The sequence below is a fragment of the Callorhinchus milii genome, unplaced genomic scaffold (assembly GCF_018977255.1).
Source record: "Callorhinchus milii isolate IMCB2004 unplaced genomic scaffold, IMCB_Cmil_1.0 Scaffold11, whole genome shotgun sequence".
In the NCBI taxonomy this organism is placed as follows: Eukaryota; Metazoa; Chordata; class Chondrichthyes; order Chimaeriformes; family Callorhinchidae; genus Callorhinchus; species Callorhinchus milii.
In genome coordinates, this window is record NW_024704752.1 from 7,696,459 (window position 1) to 7,718,119 (window position 21,661).

General features: G+C 46.8%; 1 protein-coding gene and 1 long non-coding RNA gene across 2 annotated transcripts in view; one reads left to right on the top strand and one right to left on the bottom strand.

Annotated features, from left to right (window-relative positions):
• Positions 1-799: 799 nt before the first annotated feature.
• Positions 800-6,197, bottom strand: LOC103180374. Its single transcript, XR_488103.2, has 2 exons — positions 5,955-6,197; positions 800-1,426 (listed from the first exon to the last, which is right to left on the bottom strand). It is a non-coding gene; the product is annotated as an uncharacterized LOC103180374 (long non-coding RNA).
• A 3,909-nt stretch (positions 6,198-10,106) lies between these two features.
• LOC103175991 (collagen alpha-4(IV) chain) overlaps positions 10,107-21,661 on the top strand; it is a 51,065-nt gene continuing 39,510 nt past the window's right edge. The window contains exons 1-3 of the mRNA XM_007889322.2: positions 10,107-10,404; positions 11,124-11,163; positions 17,105-17,182. Coding sequence (XP_007887513.2) covers positions 10,352-10,404; positions 11,124-11,163; positions 17,105-17,182 — 171 coding nt within the window. The 5' untranslated portion in view covers positions 10,107-10,351. The remainder of the gene's footprint in view (positions 10,405-11,123; positions 11,164-17,104; positions 17,183-21,661) is intronic.

The window sequence follows — 21,661 nt, forward strand, 5'->3', positions numbered from 1 at the left end:
CCATAACAATACTCTTACATTGTGCAAGATTGAGCAGCTACAATGATCCTCTTGGATCATACAGAACGCTGGAGCAAATAAATATGTCTTCATATAGGATCTCATTACAATGAGATGTCCTCCCACAGAACAAGCAAATCCCGCCCCCCCTCCCCCCACCACTCTGTATTTTTTCCCCATACAACCCTCCCCCTCATTTTTGATTGCGAGGAAATACAGTGGTAAAGTCCTAACTCTTTCAACCTTTGAAGATGTGCCAACGTGTGAAATCAGCAGGAAGGGCTGTTACTAAATTGTGATCTGGTTACCTTCTCACACCCAAACATGGTAACCAATCGATGAATCTATTATGAGTACTTGGAATATAGAGTCATAAGCATTCACTACAATGCAACTCTGATGCATTTCGGTAAGTTTGTTAATAAAGTGCTCTGGGACGCTATCCTGAGTGAGGGGCCCTACATAAATGCACGTTGTTGTCTATGCAATATATCACATTTTTAAACTTCAATCCATGATACACTTGAGTTAAAGGGTCCCCAAAAAGTTAATACAAATTGAAAGTATACTGGATGCATTTTTAACAGATGAATTAGAACAAGGGAAGCCACCTCTTATGTGTTGTATATTGTGTGTATTGTCATGCATTGTGAAAGTTAAAACACAGAGGTTAAGAGAACACCATATGTGCCAAAACATTCCAGAAACTGAGCGCAAGATATGAGATGTCATCAACTCCTGTGTTTTGGTAGCTGTGCAATGTAACTAGCTTTGAGGAAGAAGAGATTGAATGCAGAAGTAATGGAAATGAATGGTTTATTAACACACGTTCATTGTAAAAGATAAATGAGTGAATTACTTACAAACTTTACTTTGTTAAAAAAAAGTGCACTTGGAAATATATTCCCTGGTAGGAACCTGCAGAAGGTCATTTGCTGAATGGAAGTAGCGCATTAGTCACTGGGGGCACTCAAGGCTGATCCAAGTATCCTGCCAGGTTGACTAAGGAGCTTGGGATGGGGCTGTTCCAGAGTTGCTTGGGGAAGGGTGGTGGGTTGCAAATAAACTCTTCCAACAGATTGAAGATGTAACCAATCTGCCCTGCCAAGTTTGTAAGATCATTGAGCTATTAGGTAATGGTATTAGCAAGCTAGGCAATTAAGAACATTCTTATTGATTGTGGGTTCTACAGTACTAGGTGAGGTGACTAGATGTTCCTTTATTTTATTTAGGCACCTTCTCCAATATCTTGGTATTGTGCTATTCTTTCTGTGGTACGTTAAGCCCCTGGTAGTTGATTCTTTGAAGCTGGAGGATGCCATCTTGTGCCTTTCCTCTGAAGAGGATTTTAGGATCCATCTACTTCCTCCTCAGACATGACAGTGGGTTCTTTGTCCAATCATGGTTTTGCACGTGGATGGATCATCTGTGTAGACATGAACATAGTAATTATAAATATCTGAGCTCGCACTGTGCATGATCTGAGGAGGTGGTTTAAAAGAGTGGATTTAGACACTTGCAAGTGTCAGGCTGTGGAAATCCTTAACTGTGGTATGACCATCTGTTCAGTGGGCTCCTACGCTCACAATACTCCCAAATCTGCCATTGTAGGATTGTGGCCAATTTTACCTTGTGACATTTCCTTGATCTCTTGCAATTTCTGAAATCTGGGCAGCCATCCTTTTCAGTATCACTCCACTCCACACCAATCTTTTGGCTATGCTGGTCTTCAATCAACCCTCCTTCCATACAGCTCAAGGACATACCTAGTCTGATCACTTTCTAATATGTTGACCCCCAGTCTGGCGGGATTTGGGAACAGCCCCTAGTGTAATCCAGCAGATATACCGCAGCCCTTTTAGGCTGATCCTGCACAGGTTCCTGCCATGGATTGATTCTAAGTCAAGTGTTTATTCTTCTAATACTGTTTAGACTATATACATATCCCAATTGATATGACTCACATAAGTCATATCAGTTGGGAACATAACATTTAACATGACTTCAGCAAAGTCCGAGTTACAGGCAAACTTGTATGAATTGTACAAAATCCGCTTTAACAACAACAACAACAACAAAAATGACATTTATAGAAAGCCTTTCACGTCGGGAGCTTTAATCAATAATCTACACTGTGCATGCGTAATTCAATGCAGCCGATATGTGTGCATGGGGTGGAGGGTCAAGATTAGGTTTCATGTGATTCAATGTCTTAACCCATCGCCTTGTGTACACTTACCAGCAAGCATTGGAAGCGCATTGAATCGCGGGAAATGAAGTTCTTTTGCACAAGCAGCGACGGATCAAGACTACATACCCATGTGATTCAATGCAGCCGGTGAGTGCAGGAATCATGGAGGATAGGGGAGCGGCATACAATTTAGGAGATGATTTGCTTATAAAATGCAAATAGTGTAAAGAAATCTATGTTGTTTGGTTGGAAACTGAATGGGACTTGGGTTCATGAACGACTTAGGTGATTATCCGATTATGCAGAAAAGATTTATGTGAGTTTTACTTATATGTATGTATATATATATACACACATACACAATTGTGAAGGTAAATCATCTAATTATCTTATTTTTCTTTTGCAATGTAAAAAGATAATATAGTTTAATTACCTTTTCTACTGAAGACTTAAAATGTGCTTTTATTTCCCATCATTTCCAGGCCCTGTTCCTTTGATTGCGGGTGAGCACTCAACTATTTAACGCTCCCACAGAGGAAAATTCCCAACCCCCTCCCAGTTTCTAGCAATTTCAGTTTCGGGAATCTTTCGACAATCCAAGGCAAAATGTTCCACAAAAGTTGAGGAAAGTATGGAAAGTGTTGTAGAATGTCAGTGTAACTGATTTTCTAGCACTGTCTGCTTTATCTACTGGCTTCACAATATGTTTTGGGTAGTTAGTCTAATTTTAGTATTAATCTCAATTAATGGCGATGGAGTGTCATGTGTGACGCTAAAAGACCACTTTTTATGACAACATTTAAAATCTCACACGCTTTGGAGTACAAATGAGGAGGTTGTTCATTCTAAAGCAACGTGTAACTTCCCTCTCTTTGGTTTGCTTAAGAATCTTCCAAATTCTGGTCTCTCTGAAATGTTACATATGTAAATTAAACACAAGCCCAAGTGTAATTTTTCCTCCTTCATCTTTCACAGATATTGGCAACATTATTCTGGACGTGTGGTACCTGTAAGACAAGTACAGGATAGATCTACCACTCTACATGCCTGTCTGCCAGCCCGTCTGTCTTTCTATCTATCTGTCAGTCCATCTGCCTATTAGCCAGTCTATCTGTTGTCAGTCAATCTGCCAGTCTGCCTGCCTGTCTGCCTGCCTGTCTGTCTGCCTGCCTGTCTGCCTGTCAAGCTTGAGCAACATTATAAAGTAATTAAAAATACAGTCACAAATAACTTTTACTATGCAGGTACCTCTAATACCTAGTGTGCATCTCTTACCCTAGTGTCTCTATTACCCCAGTGTCTACTACCCCAGTGTCTCTATTACCACAATGTCTCTATTTCTCCAGTGTCTTAATATTACCCGCTGCTGTCACACAACACAGTGACGCTTATTCTCCATACTTGCATCTATTACCTGAGGATGCTGGCTGCCTCAACTCCAGACCAGACCATTCAAAATAAAGGTCTGAGGGATCTGCACCCTTTTCAAAATGCCACTCGTTCTGCCTGCAGCAACAAGAGAACGTGTGGCAATAACCAAACTAATCAACAAAACCTCGGGATTGTTTTACAGCCTGTGGTGTTCATCTCGGAAACAGCCACAACATGATTTCTGGAGAAGAAGCAACTGACAGCAAACATAAACCCTTTCAACAACAACAACAACAAAATTACATTTATAGAGTGCCTTTCACGTCTGAAGGATGTCCCACAGAATCTAAATGAATGATACAGTAGTTATCAGTCACTGCCCACACATCTTGTAACTCAGTGATTAGAACAATTAGTTTCTCTGTTACCAAATCCTCTCCGAATCTTTTGGTTTCCAAATAAATAAAGTGTGTCAGTCTGGCTCAGTGGTCGCACTCTCACCTCTGAGTCAGAAGGTTGTGGGTTCGAGGCCCACATCGGGGCTTGGAATCACATAAAATGAAATGACACTCCAATGCAGTACTGGGAGGGTTTTCCATTGTCGGAGATGGCATTCTTCAGATGAGATGTTAAACCGAGGTTCTGTCGGCCTGTTCAGGTGGACATTAAAGATCTCATAGCACTTTTTGAAATAAGAAGGGAGTTTCTCCTGGTTTCCTGGCCAAAAATCCCCCAAATAAAATTGGTCACTCACTCCATGGTTGTTTGTGGGACATCCTGTGCTCAACTGGCTGCTGCATTTCGCCCATGAAATATACAATCACTCCACTTTACAGTATATCCTATGAAGCATTTTCAGACATCTTGATGACGTGATAAGGCTCTGTATCAAATGCGAGGAGTTAAATGGCCATTGAAAGGTGTAAACCCCAGGGCTCATCTCCTTATTGAATTAAAGCAGGTTTACAACAGGATGTGATGCTGAAGCACACAGACTTGACCCAATGACAAAAACGCTACCGATCACAGCATTCCTTCTGCGACAGGTCAGATCCGTCCCCAACAGATGCTGATTTGCAGTTCAGACCTCCCCCAGTGCAGGCACAAATAAGACATACACACACAGAAACAGTGAGAGTCGATAGGCACACAGACAATACAGAGAGAGACGTAGAGAGATGCAGACGCACTTGATCCAAACTTCTATAAAGTAATAATCTTTGCATTTGATATGGTGCTTTATCAAGTTGTTGAGACGTCTCAAATCACTTCACAGGATATACTGTAAAGTGGAATGACTGTATTTTGTGGGCTAAACGCACCAGTTAATTGCGCGCAGCAATGTCTCACAAACAGCCATGCAGTGAGTGACCAATTTTATTTGGGGGATTGTTGGTCGGGACACCAGGGAAGACTCACTTCTCTTTTTTAATAGTGCCACAGGATCTTTAACGTCCATCTGAACAGGCAGAATGGGAGCTCGGTTTAAATGTCTCATCTGAATGACGGCACCTCCAACAAAACAACACACCCCAAGCGTTGCATTGCATTGGAGTGTCATCTTGTGATTCCAAATCCTGACGAGGGGCTTGAACCCACGACCTCTTCTGACTCGGAGGCGAGAGTGCTACCCACAGCGCCAGGCCGACCCCGTGTGACACTTCTACGATACGAGATTCCTTCCTGCGCTGTCAAAGCGCTCTGAGGCGCCTCCCTGGCGTTGGAGGGGAGCTATGTGAATGCAAGTTGTTGAATGTCTGGTTGCTTTCCGCTCTCAGCATTGCACTGCACAGCTCAAAGACACCAGACAGAGAGAGAGAAAGAGAGTGAGATCGTGCAATGGAGTCCAGTAGCTCAGTGGTTGGAGCACTCGCTTTGCAAGTGAGAGACCTGAGTTCAATTCCAGGCAGAGGGCGAAACCTTGGGCAAGTTTGCTTACTCCACACAGAGCCTAATAATAATCCCTCCAAAACCAAAACCAATAATAAATTGGTCATTTTCAATCCACGACTGCTGTGCGCAATTGGCTGCCGCGTTCGCCCACAAACATACAGTCAATTCACTTTACAGTGTGTTCTGCGAAGCGCTTTGGGACGTCCTCCCGACGCGAAAAGGATTATTATTATTATTATTATTACAATGAAGTCCACAGCGTTCACACCAGTCGATGGAGAACACAGCCATCGTTCCGCAATCGTCCTACACTTATTTCCAAGGGGTCCGAGCGGCCCCCAGACACAGGACACCGTGAGCTTCCAGAGAGGAACCGTCTCTGGTCACGAAACCCTCCCGGTGGACTGGGGGGGGGGGAGGGGGGAGGGGGGGAGGGGGTGGGGGCAAAAACAACAACAACAACAACCACCACCCAGGGGAGAAAAGTCAACCAACTCACCGCTTGCATGGAGGGGCTCTGCAGGGACAGGATCAGGGACAGGCAGCTGAGAGTCAGCGTCGGGAGCGGTGGCTCGGGTGACATCTCTGGGCGGGTGCAGTGGGTGGGGTGGGGGTGGGGGGGGGGTGATGGCTGCTCCAGGTGGTCGAGGTTCAATCGCTGTACCGAGCCTTGTTGGAAGGAGGGCGATGAGGATGGCGCAGAGAGAGAGAGAGGGAGGGAGGGGGAGACACAGACAGAGAGAGAGGGAGGGGGAGACACAGACAGAGAGAGGGAGGGAGGGATAGAGAGATGGAGGGACACAGACAGAGAGAGGGAGGGAGGGATGGAGAGACACAGACAGAGGGAGGGAGGGAGGGAGAGATGGAGAGACACAGCCGGAGAGAGGGAGGGAGAGACACAGACAGAGAGAGAGAGGGATGGAGAGACACAGACAGAGAGAGGGAGGGAGGGAGAGATGGAGAGACACAGACAGAGAGAGGGAGGGAGGGAGAGATGGAGAGACACAGACAGAGAGAGGGAGGGAGGGAGAGAACAGACAGAGGGAGAGATGGAGAGACACAGACAGAGGGAGGGATGGAGAGAACAGACAGAGGGAGGGATGGAGAGACACAGACAGAGAGACAGAGCGCTATCCTGTCTTCAACGAGTGCCGCTGAATCTCCGTCAAGTCTCCCATTTGTTTTTGATCCACAATAACCCAAGAAATCATACAATCTCACAATACAATGCAACTCGTTGGCTCCACCCCTGAGTGTATCCCACAAACTCCCCCTCACCCCCACACCACACCCCCCACCCCCTCACACACCACCCCCCCACCCCCTCACACACCACCCCTCCACCCCCACACACACCACCCCCCCACCCCCACACACACCACCCCCCCACACACACCACCCCCCCACCACACCCCCCCACCCCCACACAGACACCACCCCCCCACACCACCCCTCCACCACACCCCCCACCACACCCCCCACCCCCTCACACACCACCCCCCCACCCCTCACACACCACCCCTCCACCACACCACACCCCCACCCCCACCCCCCTCACCACCACCCCCCCACCCCTCACACACCACCCCCCCACCCCCACACACCACCCCCCACCCCCTCACACACCACCCCCCCCACCCCCACACCCCCCCCCCCCACACACCACCCCCACCCCCTCACACACCACCCCCCACCCCCACACACACCACCCCCACCCCTCACACACCACCCCACCCCCACACACCACCCCCCCCCCACACACACCACCCCCACACACCCCCCCCCACCACACCCCCCACCCCCACACAACACCACCCCCCCCCACACCACCCCCCTCACACACCCCCCCACCACACCCCCCCCCCACACACACCACCCCACCCCACACACACCCCCACCACCCCCCACCCCCACACACACCACCCCCTCACCCCCACCACCTCACACACCTCACACCCCCACCCTCTCCCCCCCCACACACTCCCCCCCCCACACACACTCCCCCCCCCCACACACTCCCCCCCCACACACTCCCTCCCCCACACACACTCCCCCCCCCACACACACTCCCCCCACACACACTCCCCCCCCCCACACACACACACTCCCCCCCACACACACACTCCCCCCCACACACACACTCCCCCCCACACTCCCCCCCCACACACTCCCCCCCCACACATACTCCCCCCCCCACACACTCCCCCCACACACACTCCCCCCCCCACACTCCCCCCCCCCACACACACTCCCCCCCCCCACACTCCCCCCCCCCACACACACTCCCCCCCCCACACACACAAAAATAATGAAACAGCTGTATTTGCCGGTGTGCAGACGGGTCGGTGTGAGAGCGAACCGACAAGAGTGAGTGTCCCGACTTTGTGGATTGTTTCTCCTCTTGAACATCGGTGAAGAGAAGAAGACCACTGGGGGTTGTTTTGGGGGGTGGGGGGGGGAAGGGGGTATTTGGATGGTGACTTCTGTAGCGGCTTCTGACGAGTGTCTCCCCCCCCCCCCCCCTCCCCAACCATGGGAAGACCAGGGAGCTGAGGAGGGTCTGTCCCTACATTGCCCCCCCACCACCATCACCACCATCACCATCATCACCATCACCATCACCACCATCACCGTCACCCCAACCGTAAGTAAACCAAGTGGTCAATTTCTGATGGGAAACCAACAGCCACTGTGTTTCCCCTCCGAAATGCACACAAATCCTAGTAAGGAGCCACGAAGTCCCTGTTTTCTGGATCATTCCCACCACCTCCTCTCTCCATCCCCCCCCCACCACCACCACCTCTCTCCCCACCCCCCCACCACCACCTCCTCTCTCCCCCCACCACCTCTCTCCATCTCCCCCCCCCACCCCCCACCACCTCCTCTCTCCCCCCCCCACCACCACCTCTCTCCCTCACCCCCCACCACCCCCTCTCTCCATCTCCCCCCCACCACCTCCTCTCTCCCCCCCCCCACCACCACCTCTCTCCATCTCCCCCACCACCCCCCACCACCTCCTCTCTCCCCCCCCACCACCACCTCTCTCTCCCCCCCCCACCACCACCTCTCTCCCTCCCCCCCCCCCACCACCCCTCTCTCCATCTCCCCACCACCCCCACCACCTCCTCTCTCCCCCACCACCTCCTCTCTCCCCCCCCCCACCACCACCTCTCTCCATCTCCCCCACCACCCGCACCACCTCCTCTCTCCCCCCCACCACCACCTCCTCTCTCCATCTCCCCCACCACCCCCACCACCTCCTCTCTCCCCCCCCCCACCACACCTCCTCTCTCCATCTCCCCCACCACCCCCCACCACCTCCTCTCTCCCCCCCACCACCTCTCTCTCCATCTCCCCCCCACCACCTCCTCTCTCCCCCCCACCACCACCTCTCTCCCTCCCCCCCACCACCACCTCCTCTCTCCCCCCCACCACCTCTCTCCATCTCCCCCCCACCCCCCACCACTCTCTCTCTCCCCCCCACCACCTCCTCTCTCTCCCCCCACCACCCCTCTCTCCCCCCCCACCACCTCTCTCTCCCCCCCCCCACCACCACCTCTCTCCTCCCCCCCCCACCACCTCTCTCCTCTCCCCCCACCACCCTCTCCCCCCCCCCCACCACCATCCTCTCTCCCCCCACCACCTCTCTCTCTCTCCCCCCCACCCCCCCTCCCCCCCACCACCTCTCTCCTCTCCCCCCCACCACCTCTCTCCTCTCCCCCCCACCACCACCTCTCCTCTCCCCCCACCACCTCTCTCCCTCTCCCCCCACCACCACCTCTCTCCCTCTCCCCCCCACCACCACCTCTCTCTCTCCCCCCCACCACCACTCTCTCTCCCCTCTCTCCCCCCCACCACCTCTCTCTCTCTCCCCCCCCACCACCTCTCTCTCTTTCCCCCCACCACCACTCTCTCTCTCCCCCCACCACCTCTCTCTCTCCTCTCTCCCTCCCCCACCACCACCTCTCTCTCTCCCCCCACCACCACCTCTCTCCCTCTCCCCCCACCACCACCTCTCTCTCCCCCACCACCTCTCCCCCCCCCACCACCTCTCTCTCTCCCCCCCACCACCTCTCTCTCTCCCCCCCCCCCCCTCTCCCCCCCCCACCACCTCTCTCCCCCCCCCCCACCACCTTCTCTCTCTCCCCCCCACCTCTCTCTCTCTCCCCCCACCACCTCTCTCCCTCTCCCCCCCCCACCACCTCTCTCTCTCCCCCCCACCACCTCTCTCCCTCTCCCCCCCACCACCTCTCTCTCCTCCTCCCCCCCACCACCTCTCTCTCCCCCCCCCCCACCACCTCTCTCTCTCCCCCCCCCCACCTCTCCCCCCCCCCACCACCTCTCTCTCTCCCCCCCCCACCACGACCTCTCTCCCTCCCCCCCCCACCACCTCTCTCTCCCCCCCCCACCACCACCTCTCTCCCTGTCCAGGTTCGGTGGGTGACAGCATCCTCTTTGCGAACATATTTTCTAATGTTCTATTATCCTTCTTCCTCCAGAAAAGTGCGCACCTCCTGACTGCGAAAGCTGCTGTAATACGCCCTTCGCGCACCAAACCCGTTGGGATCGTTGCAAAACCCATCGTTTTCACCCACTACACTAAAACCAAAGCAACAGTTCCCTCGGAATAAAGTTTGAGGCAAATCCGTGTGTTTTGTGTCCCTTTTTAATGATTGCAATGCCTCGATTTGTGTTTTCTTTGGGGTTTTTTTGGGGGTAAAAGAATTCAGTGAAACTCAAACCTGAGCAGAGTCTAAGGAAGTCGAATGTTTTTGCGTTCGATCTGAAGGAAGAGCGGAGATTTCTCGAGAGTTTGGAGGTTTGGGGAGTCGAGAGAGTGTGGGAGTGAGAGCAAGAGAGCGATCCTGGTTTCAAGTGCTTTCTAAATCCGGATGAATGGCGTTGGTCATCGAATTCCTGGTCAGCAATGCCCCACTCAGTCACCTTTGGTATGCATTTATTTCTTACACACCACATCTGCCCCCCATCCACCCCCCTCCAACTTAATAATAATAATAATAATAATCCTTGTATTTGATATAGCGCTTTTCACGTCGGGAGGACGTCCCAAAGCGCTTCACAGAACACACTGTGAAGTGAGTTGACTGTATATATTTGTGGGCGAACGCAGCAGCCAATTGCGCACAGCAATGTCCCACGAACAGTCGTGGATTGAAAATGACCAATTTATTATTGTTTTTGGTTTTGGAGGGATTATTATTAGGCTCTGTGTGGAGTAAGGAAACTTGCCCGAGGTTTCGCCCTCTGCCTGGAATTGAACTCGGGGTCTCTCGCTTGCAAAGCGAGTGCTCTAACCACTGAGTTACAGGACTCCACAACTTGCCAGTAACATGATGTGTAGGGTTGCAGTTTGGGGTTGTAAAGCCCCATTCATTCATCACAGCAGATAAACATGGAGCAAAATGTAGATAATGCTGTCAACAGGACATGGTTTGGTCTCACACGTGCGTCTTCCACAGTTGTAATTGGGATCTCTGTAGAATTCCTCTGTACAAGTAACACTTTTGATTTATGCTTATTGCAACTGACCCTTTCAATAACTTAGCATTAATATCCAATTCAATAATAAACTCAATAATAATAAATTTAAATTTGATTCAAATTGAGTTCAAATCATTTACGTTTACTTCATTTTGTTCCCGAACAGGTTGCTGTCGGTTCAACTCCTCATCCTGGATGTGAATGCGGTAAGTAAGCGATGAGATTTGGTGCAATGTATCCAGAGTAGACATTTGTCTGTGGAAATAATCCTTTTGAGAGGGGTTTGAATAACTGCTGAAGTTAAGTGCAGAAAAGGATTCTAGAGTGACTTATACTGACTGCCTCTTTACCCTGTTTCCCTCCCCCCCCCCTTTTGATCAAACTTAGGGGACAAAAAATAAAATAAGTTGAATCATGTCAGTGATTAATAATGTAGAACATAAGCTGTTTTATGTTGTTCAGAACAGTAGAACCAGAGGTCATGGCCTGCGATTGAAGGATGGATTAAAAACATATCTGCAAAACACTATTACAGTGAGCAAGTGGTAAATGTATGGAACAGGCTCTCTGGGGAGACAGTGGAAGCAGAAAGTGTTGATTCTTTCAAAAGCAAATTAGATAGATTTATTTTAAGAAATAACATCTTGGGATACAATATATAGTTTGGGACTTGACATGTGCACGGAAGGAAGGCAAACTGCATGGACCTTAGTCTCTTTTGTCTAGCTATTCTTATGTTCTTATTTTCTTGTTGATAATTGGTCCCTGGATTTCCAAGTATCAGAAGCAGGTGATAGAACTCGATCTTTGGTTGTACAGTAATAAGGGATTTCTCAAGCCTGTCTTTACAATCATTGTATATATATTGATACTACAGTGCAGAAGGGTCCTGGGTAGATCTAGGAACATGGAGATTAATCAAGTATTGGTGGTTAGATTAAGACCAGAAATGTTGCAACAGAGTGTGACGCGAAGATCACTGATCAGTCCACATCCTTCCCTGATATTGTGTACAGGAGAACAAGAAAGTTGCTGTATAAACCTTGGAGATAGGAGAGCAATATTCAAGTGTTGATGGTCTTGGGTTTTACAGGAAGCTAAACTGCAGAGGGGAGTGTTTTGAAGAGGAAACTGAACATCTTAAAGGTTGATTTAGCAATGAAGAAGATTTTGGAGCACCTTTTGCGATGAAGGGAGCTGAAGGATAGTAATAGACGAGGAAGAGCTTTAGAATGATGACAAGCACCCACCAGTAATAGGGACAAGTAGAAACTTTGGAAACCTGCCTGTTTAACTCCTCGGCATCCATAATCTGCATTTGGGTCTGCATAGAATTCCTTCTGGATGTTTTGTGCCTGTGTTTGGGATCAATGCAGAATTATTTTTGTGTTTGAGGTGTTGAGGTTAAGAGTTGTTCGATTGGATGTTTTAGGGGCTGTTGTAGAGTTAATTAACTAAATAGTGATATCAACGGCAAGCTATGCGGTGTTACAACAACAACAACAACAACAAAATTACATTTGTAAAGCACCTTTCATGACGGGAGGACATCCCAAGGCGCTGGACAGACAGAGATAGACCAGAACTGGGAGTCGCTGTTGGGGAGGGTGGAGGGCAGGTGGGGGGGGGGAAGCAGGGAGATCGAAAGCACAGTTGAAGAGGAGGGTCTTGAGATGGGTCTTGAAGGTGGCAAGGGAGGGGATGAGACAGAGGGACTGCGGAATAGAGTTCCAGAGGGTGAGGGTAGAGTAGCAGAAGGCCCGCCTGCCAATAGCGGGGCGAGTGAGGCAGGGGATGTGAAGCAGGCTGGAGCCCGCTGGGTGGAGGGAGCGAACAGGATTGTAGGGGATTAGGAAGTCAGAGAGGTAGGGGGGAGCAAGACCGTGGAGGCCTTTGAAGGTGAGGACCAGGATCTTGATCTGTATCCTCTGTGTGATGGGAAGCCAGTGGAGTTGGGCAAGGATGGGGGTGATAGGGTCGTGGAGTCTAGTGCAGGAGAGGACACGGGCTGCAAAGTTCCGGATGATCTGTAGCCTGTGGAGGAGTTAGGGAGGTCAACAAGCAATGAGTTTGCATAGTCGAGCCCTGATTTAATGAATGCATGTATGAGGGTTTCGGTGGCCTGCGGTGTGAGACAATGGCGGAGCCGGGCGACGTTGCGGAGGTGGGGAAGGCAAAGCGGGTCATGGCATGGATGTGGGATTTTATGAATTAGGAAATAAGATAGAGTTGTAAAGAGTAAATGGATCGGTATATTTATCTGTATAAATATCTTACATAGCTATTTATCTTTATGGCATACATTGACATTGCCGTGATTTAGAAAAATATAAGCAGATGAGCGCCAATTTTGTGATTTTTGATGTAACTTAATAAAAATGTTGATTCCAGTTCAGCTACAAGAAACAAGTAGTTTCTCAGTCAGAATCCTTGGCAAAGTACGGAGCCAAATTGACTGTACACTGCCATGTAATCAACAACAACAAATTATATTTGTATAGGGCATTTCATATTGGGAGGATGTCCCAAGGCACTGGACAGTCAGGATTTGGACCCAAGCTGGGGGTTGGGATCAGAAATAGCATCTGAAATAAGGAAATCATATTTATGCTCATCTTAAGTTTTGATACACAATTCTTCTCTCACCAATAACCTCCAGCCTCTCTTTCTTTCTTGCTCTACAGCAACCTTTATGTCTTGATTTTATTGGTATTTCTAAGGCCATCGCTCCTCCAAACTTTGTTCCTTGTTCTTCCAAAGCCCCCGGTATATAATTTCACCTGGTCTTCCCCCTGCTCGCTTCCTCACTAACGTTGAAATTAGCACCAACCATTCTAATGTACTTTTTCGGAGGACCTCTTCAATACCTTACCTTACCTGATCTTACCTCAGTCTTCCATTCCTCCTACAAACTACAAGTATTTACAACCAAAGGTAGTACCAACTCATCATTAGTGCATGTCTCATCTTCTCTCATACTCATTTCAACTTTGTTGGAGTCCTGCAGATGGCCCTTGGAGGTTACCTGAGTTTCACAACAATAATATGTTACAATATTTGGAATACTCAAAGTGACCGAAAACACGTATCTCATGTTTTGGATGTTTGTTCCATATTTTAAGGCTCACGTCCCACTACCTGGTCTGGAGGTTGTGAGGTATGTAGCTGATAATTTCAACCGGTGTGTACTGTATATACAGGTCATCCAGATATAAACAGTGAAGTATTGCATGTAGCCTTGTGCGTCACTAGGTATAGAATTGCTGGATTTTAATCATATGCCAATAAGATACAGAGCTAAATTATGTCTTCCAAGGTTCAGTGACATGCCTGGATCTGTCGTATCAACCTGTCTGGTTGAAAGCTTGTTGCAATTTGATAAATTGTAATTATAACAAAATTACACCAGGTTTGATAACTAGTCTGATATGTATGGAACATTCCTCTTTTTAAAAGCACTGCCAAGCTTTTAATCGAAGCATGACACAACGCAGATAATATAGTTGTGGCACCTGGTGTGTCTCGTGATTGCAGTCACACATTAAAGAAAAGATTTCAGGAACATGGTAGGTATCCAATGGGTAGTGTCAGAATGTGATCTCTGATCAATATCTACCTCCATTGTCTGTTCCCTTTTCACTTTATATGCTGCCCCTTCAATCCTCTCTCTGCTCACTGCACACAGTGGCATATAGTTCCAGAAGTGCAAGGTACCCCACCTCTTCTTTACGTATTAGATATTTGATTTTGATGAGGACAAGAGGAACCACAGCTCGACTGATCCAATCCTCACTTGAGACCCATACATGTGTTTTTCAGCTGGGGGTCAATTGAACCCTAGCGAATCTCCGATCTGAGCGTGGTGGGGAACTGGTCCCAATTGTAGCATCCACTTCCCATCCCAGCTGAGATCTCCAAACCAAAGATTGGACTCATCTCTGTTTTCTATCTTCCATTTTCCACTGTCTGTAGAGTATGTGAGAACCAATGGCTGGACACTGCCGGGTTAGGATTATTCCAGAGAATAGCCCTTGAGCAAAACCCTATTTATAGTTCTCATGAGAAATGAGTCACAGCGTTACACACTAATATTCAGCCTCAATATCAAAACAGAGAATTTTTAACGCATTATCCCCCATTCCTCTTCTTCCCCAGCCCCCATTTTTTAGTGACAGACCTAACCAGTAGAAAACCTCCATCTGATTGCTGGTTTATCTGCAGATAACAGACTGTCAGTCTCCAACGTAAAATTCCAGTCTGAATATTCAGGCTCAAAGCCTCAGCAGTCACAAGCGGTTGTGGGATTTTTTTGTCAAAGGTTGTCGACTGCATTAATTTTTTTTAGTAGAACACAGAGGTAGAAAGGAGGCCCGACCACCATTGCCGGTCGGGCCTTCAACCTCTCTCCCCCAACCATTTGTAACTCCATCCCACCGTCCCTTCACCTTGCTCCTTCCCTTGCCTCCTTCAAGGCACATCTCAAGACCCTCCTTCTTGACCACCCGTTTGGTCACCCTCCTACTTCTACCCCCCTGCCCTACACTCCTCCTGATCCCAATCCCCTGCTCGTGTCCAAATGCCTGACTGTCCAATGCCTTGGGACTTCCTCCCGATGTGAAAGGAATTATATAAATGCAATTTGTTATTGTTGTTAGAGGGTAATGTTTACTTAGACAGTAGACATAATGGAGAAATCATTTTTGACATCAGCTGTTTATTCTACTTAGAAACTGTTTTTTTTTTTGTCTGGTCAGCCTTGTGGTTGTTTACTGTGTATTTCAGGGGCAGTTACACTAAGTTGTCTGTGATCAGTGTCAACCCAGCACATATAGTTAGAGTAGAAATGAGTGTAGGGCGGGGGGGGGGGGGGGGGTGGACGTAGGAGGGTGTACTGTACAGTACAGTAAAAAAGTTGTACAGTTATAGCAGAAAACATATGGTAGTGGAGTTACAGTAGAAAGACACAATAGTATAGCTATAGTAGAGTAAATATGACAGTAGTTATGGCTGTAATGAAGTAACATTGCTTTTAACATTGGTGTATAAAATAACTTATTTTACATTGATTGGAATGTTGTGAGATCATGATCTAGTTGTGCGCATGCTTTGCGTTGCATTCAGAACAGCAACGGTAACAGGCTTGTTTGGAAAGACTGTATGTTTGTGAGGTTGCTGAACAATGTCGTTTTGGCAATAATGCCATTCCCAGTTTCAATCAAGTGCAGAGTTGGCATTTCAGTTCTGAAGTAGACATGACAACATTCAGTGGCGATGGTGAAATCTGCTACCCATAGTATTATCAAAATGGGCATGAGTATGTTATGCAGTCTGAGCAGAGTGACTGAGGCACAAGTTTACACATACCAGGTAGTAACTAATTCAGCTTGAGTGAGGTCAGAGTGAGATACCATTCCCCAAGGATAGGGACCGCATGTGAGAGAGTAGATCTGATAATGGTTGGAGCACAAGACAAGATCCAAAGACACGGTTGGGTTAAGAAACTCTTTAGCTCATTTGATTTCACCATTCCAGTTCACTCACCCTCCTGGGTTTTGCTTCTTGTGTACTGGGTGTTTAGGAAGAGGTATGTATAATTGAATCGAAAGTAAAGCTCATAATCTTTGGAGAAAGGTATAAATTTGAAAGCACGTAAGTCCTATTTTAATTGAGGAACCAAGGTGAAGGATCAAGGTCAAAAGAAAAGTGACTAAAGTTGAAAAGAATGGGTGAAAAAACAGGATATGTTCAGCAGTGATTAGGTCAAGTCAAGAGAGTTTATAGATTGGAGGAAACAGGGAAGACTGAGAATTTTATAGTATTCACATCCTGGGGGAAAAAAAATCAAGAGTTGGAAACTGAGCAACACATTTTTGATTTTAACAAGGTGTGGAATGGTGTATTTGGAGCCTGGGAGGTATAAAGGGGAGAAATTGAAAGTAACAAGGGAGGGAAGTTCAAAGTAGCCCTCATGAAATAGTACATTTTATTCTTCTAGCAGTGGCAATAATTGTGATTTAGAACAATGTGTTGACAAGGAGGTTTCACTATTACTTTCACCAAACGCTACTGTATTCTCTAACTCTTCCTATCCAGAAGCTCTATGTTTTTTTNGGGCTGTGTCTCATTGGGCGATTTTTGCTCTTTCAGGGTCACATCCAATACGCTGGTCCCTGTGATGGAAGAGACTGCTCAGTTTGCCAATGTTTCCCACCTAAAGGATCCCGGGTACGTAAAACACTTATTAAAACCTGCAGCAATTGATTTTTAGCCTTCTCTATGATCAGGTAAACGGAACTGCAACATATTGCAGCATAATGCTTCACATTTGTAAATGTACTGCAGATGGTGAGGGCATAGGTAGGTGGATAGAGATTATTAGATCACTTATCAGTTCAAACAGTTTTTTCTTAATTGTTACTATGAAAAGATCAAATGCATTAACCTCTCCTCAATGAGGATTGTTTTGGGGCAGTCATTCCCATATTTGCCATCCTAGAACGAATTCTATCTTGACTCTCTGGTTTTGAGAAATAACTGTTGCCAAATTTGCCATCCCAGCCATAAAGGGTTTTCTGTCCCAGCCATTCCTCCACCAGTTATTCCACCAGTTTCAGAATCCGTTTCTAAGAAGCAAACAAGCCAATAAATTCCACTTAATGCAGCACCACACATATACCAAATGCTTCAAACACAGAAGCAATCTCTACTCTCAATTACGCATTGCAAGGAACGCTCTGAAATGGTCGGACATGACAAAGCGCTGTATCAGACACTGGAATTACATCTTGCATGGATGTGCATGGTGCAATGGCCAACACCATTGCTGGATATAGCCATTGCAGCTTGTGGAGTGGCGAGACGTATGTGTGTGACGCAAGATGTGTGAGGCTTATTTGACTGGAAGCTTTTTTCTTGCTGTTCGATCAATCAATGACACCATTGCTCATGATGCAAAGTGAAAGTGTGTCTAACAGTGTGCATTGGGATCAGCCTGTGACAGAATTGTAATAGTTGCGTTTAATCCTGAGGTACAAATTGTCAGGACTCAGTTAGAAGGGTCTGGGGAGGGAGAGAGTGAAGAGCTCTCCAATCTCCAGATACACATACAGTGTTGGGACACTCCACAACAAAACGTTTCCTTCACATTACCCCGTGATGGGCTGATCAACCGACACATTTTCTAAGGCTGATCAATTCAGGCTGATCAACCAACACATCAAATAGACTAATGTAAGGAAATGGACTGGCAGCTACTTTAGGAGGACGGACTGCTCTTATCCCTCCATAATGCCCATCCTTTAATAGAATTGTCCTCCCATCACAGCATGAAGCTGCTTTTTAAATCAGTTTCAATGTCCTGGCCTCATTCTCCCCCTTTCTAGCAATCTATTCCAGTCGTTAATTTACCCTTTAGGTAAAGAAATTCAGGGGTCAGGTAGCTTTACAGAGTAATTGATCATGGAATGATTAGTAGGCTGGAATACAATCAAGAGCTTCAGATAATATAAAGTGCCAGAGTCTGAACGCGAAGGTCAGATTACACCTTTCAAATGTATCTGTCATTATACACCTTTTAATCTTGTGAGGGCATTTTATTCAGTTTCAGTTGACACATCTCCCCTATTATCAGATGTCAGATGATTCCTGAAGAAATGAGCAGATGTAGTACAGCTGTGGTACCATTGCAACAAGTTTACTGAGCACAGATCTTCTGCTGATATTATTTCCCTGATATTCGTTGACCGGGCCTGTGTTACATTATCAAAGAGAGAAGAAGGTTCAGGAAACAAGCACAGGCACGTGGCCATGAGTAGCGATGGACTGCCTGATATCTTCCAACCGTGGATAGGTTCAGGTTGCAAGTCGGCTGACAAGATCAACCGAGGCAGGCGATAAGAGGCAGGTGTTAGAAATGGCAGGAACAGAGAGTTTTCTCAACTCAACTGTGGTATTGCAGAGACAAGACAGGGCTGTCAGATCTGCACCAGATCATGACCTGAGTAGCGCCAACAAGGCTCCTGACGCAGAAGCAAAGAACATAAATTATTTTAAAAGGGAGCAAGATAGACGCTTGAAAAATTGAGGACGGTGAAAGAGTATGGAGCGTGAGCTAACTAAAATCAAGCGGGTCATTCTCAATTTTCTCCTGAACTCTGTTATCCATGGCTGTCAGGTGCCCTCTGGTACCTTCCCTAAAGGGGTCATTCTTCACAGGACAATGAGTGTTGGCAGGTTGCCTGTTCTTGGGGCTTTACATCCAAACCTGCTCCTGTAAGAGAAATGAGACAAAAGTGTGGATATTATAGATCACTTAGTCTTGTTTCGGAGAAAATACTTGTGAACACAATATCATCGTATTTGATAAAGGTCCAACACAAGATTTTTTATGGTTAGACTGAAAAGTTGCTCAACACAATGCAGAGCACAGATATAGTGAGGATAAATAGCATTCCAGATCTAAGCAGTGAGAGGTGTTAAAATCAACTGGTAGAAAAGTATAAGGTGATGTGTATTGAAACTAGAAATATATATATAAATGATACATATCTACAGTATATGTATACATGACAGACATCCATGCAGCCAAGCATATTGGATGGAAGTTATAATAATACTAATCCTTGCATTTAGTACAGTGCCTTTCACTTCAGGGTGACGTCTCAAAGCGCTTCACAGGATTCACTGTAAAGTATAGGGACCGTGTAATTTGTAGATGAATATGGCAGCCAATTTGCTGCATCCCCCAAACAGTCAACATTATATTTGGGGGATAGTTACTAGATCAGGAGTAGGCTTTATAAAAGGTTCCCTGGTTCCGATTTCTATGGAATGTCCTCAATTCTGCCCGGTTCAGAGATTCCTAATGTTTTGATTGCACTCTGATAATATCAGAATCAGTTGCACAGTAATCAGAGAGCAGTTCCAATAATACAGTGATAGCCCAAGCTCATTCACATATCTTGATATTTTAGTATAATTAGTATCTACTTCCATATAAATCTGATAGTAGTAAAGGTCTGAGATAAACGACTGCTCGTGACTCAGTCTTTTATTAAAACATTCAGTGCTGTTATATACACAGTCAGTGCTATTATATGCAAAATCAGCTGACTAGGATCCAGGGAATATCTACACAGAACTTTCTCCCAGGATATAGAGTGAGTGAGGTGAAGTCCATGTAAGGTTTTATTGTTCAGAGTTCCAAGACGCTACTCGGTGTGAAGGGAAGTTGTTGATGCCATTGTTGCTGTGTTGTTGTTGCTGTATGAACAGGGAACAGATGTAATGTCCTGAAATGCCCTTTCTCATTCTGTGCCAATGTTTTTATGAGTTAGACCAAATGCACGCAAACCACTGGTCTGACAGAACAAGCTCATGGTATGTTGTTCCATACAGATCCGTTTTCGATGAAATAGCTTTGTTCCAGAAAAGATCTTTCCGCTAACATTCCATTGATTGAGTTCTGCCATTTGCATAGCAATGAGAGTTACGTAAAACTGGGTGAAATATTCTAAAGGGTTAAGTGTGATTATATCGTTAGTAAGCCAACCAAGAATTGAATGCATAGCCTCAACAATAACCTTTATAGAAATCAGGGCTAGCAGCTGGGTTAAATCACAGATTATATATGCAGATTACAACCTATTTAAAAAAAAACTATTCAGTAAGTAAGAAAATTTTTATTATTTCAGAAGAAAGCGATGCAAACTCCTCCAAACCGAAAAGCTTTCAATGCGAATACGATTCTTGTTAAGATCATATACATTCCAATATGAGTTCATCTGTAAATGTGCATCTTTATCAAAGCAGACATCTCTGCTTTAACTGAAACGCCTTCTGCACATCCACTTGCGTTCCTGGAATGAATTGCCAATGGGCATGCTTTTTGTGCTTGCCTCTTTCATCCTCTCTCTCTCTCTTTCTCTCTCCTCAGTTTCTTTGCACGAGTGTGCACCCTCCTTTAATAATGCGAATAATAATAATCCTTGCATTTGATATAGCGCTTTTCACGTCGGGAGGACGTCCCAAAGCGCTTCACAGAACACACTGTAAAGTGAATCAACTGTATATTTGTGGGCAAACGTGGCAGCCAATTGCGCACAGCAGTGTCCCACAAACAGTCGTAGATTGAAAATGACCAATTTATTATTGTTTTGGGTTTTGGAGGGATTATTATTAGGCTCTGTGTGGAGTAAGGAAACTTGCCCAAGGTTTCGCCCTGACCTTCCTGGAATTGAACTCAGGTCTCCCGCTTGCAAACCGAGTGCTCTAACCACTGAGCTACAGGACTCCACACATTCACTAGCAGAGTGTGTATTGGGGGGGTCGGGGGGAGAGTGTAGTCTTCACACCCTTGATTTTCTTATAGATTAATCTCTTTTACGATTGTTGCTTGTACGGAAATGATATTAGTTTGGGGAGTTTCAGCCCGGTTATTACTAAGCAGAGGATGACAGCAATAAGACTCACTCGCTGAAATGTCACTCTGGTGCAACAGAGGGTGCTCTTCACCAGATACATGACATTACTCTTATGTCTAACTGATGTGAAAACCTGCTTTGGGAGTGTTTGTTGCTGACAATTGACTCGTGAGTTTGCTCATTAGTAAATGTACTTATTTTGGCGGCGTGAAGTTGCCATTGCCAGATAAAGTCAAGAAGTCCACCAAACATCCCAGCATAGGTGAAACAGAAAGTTTTGCAG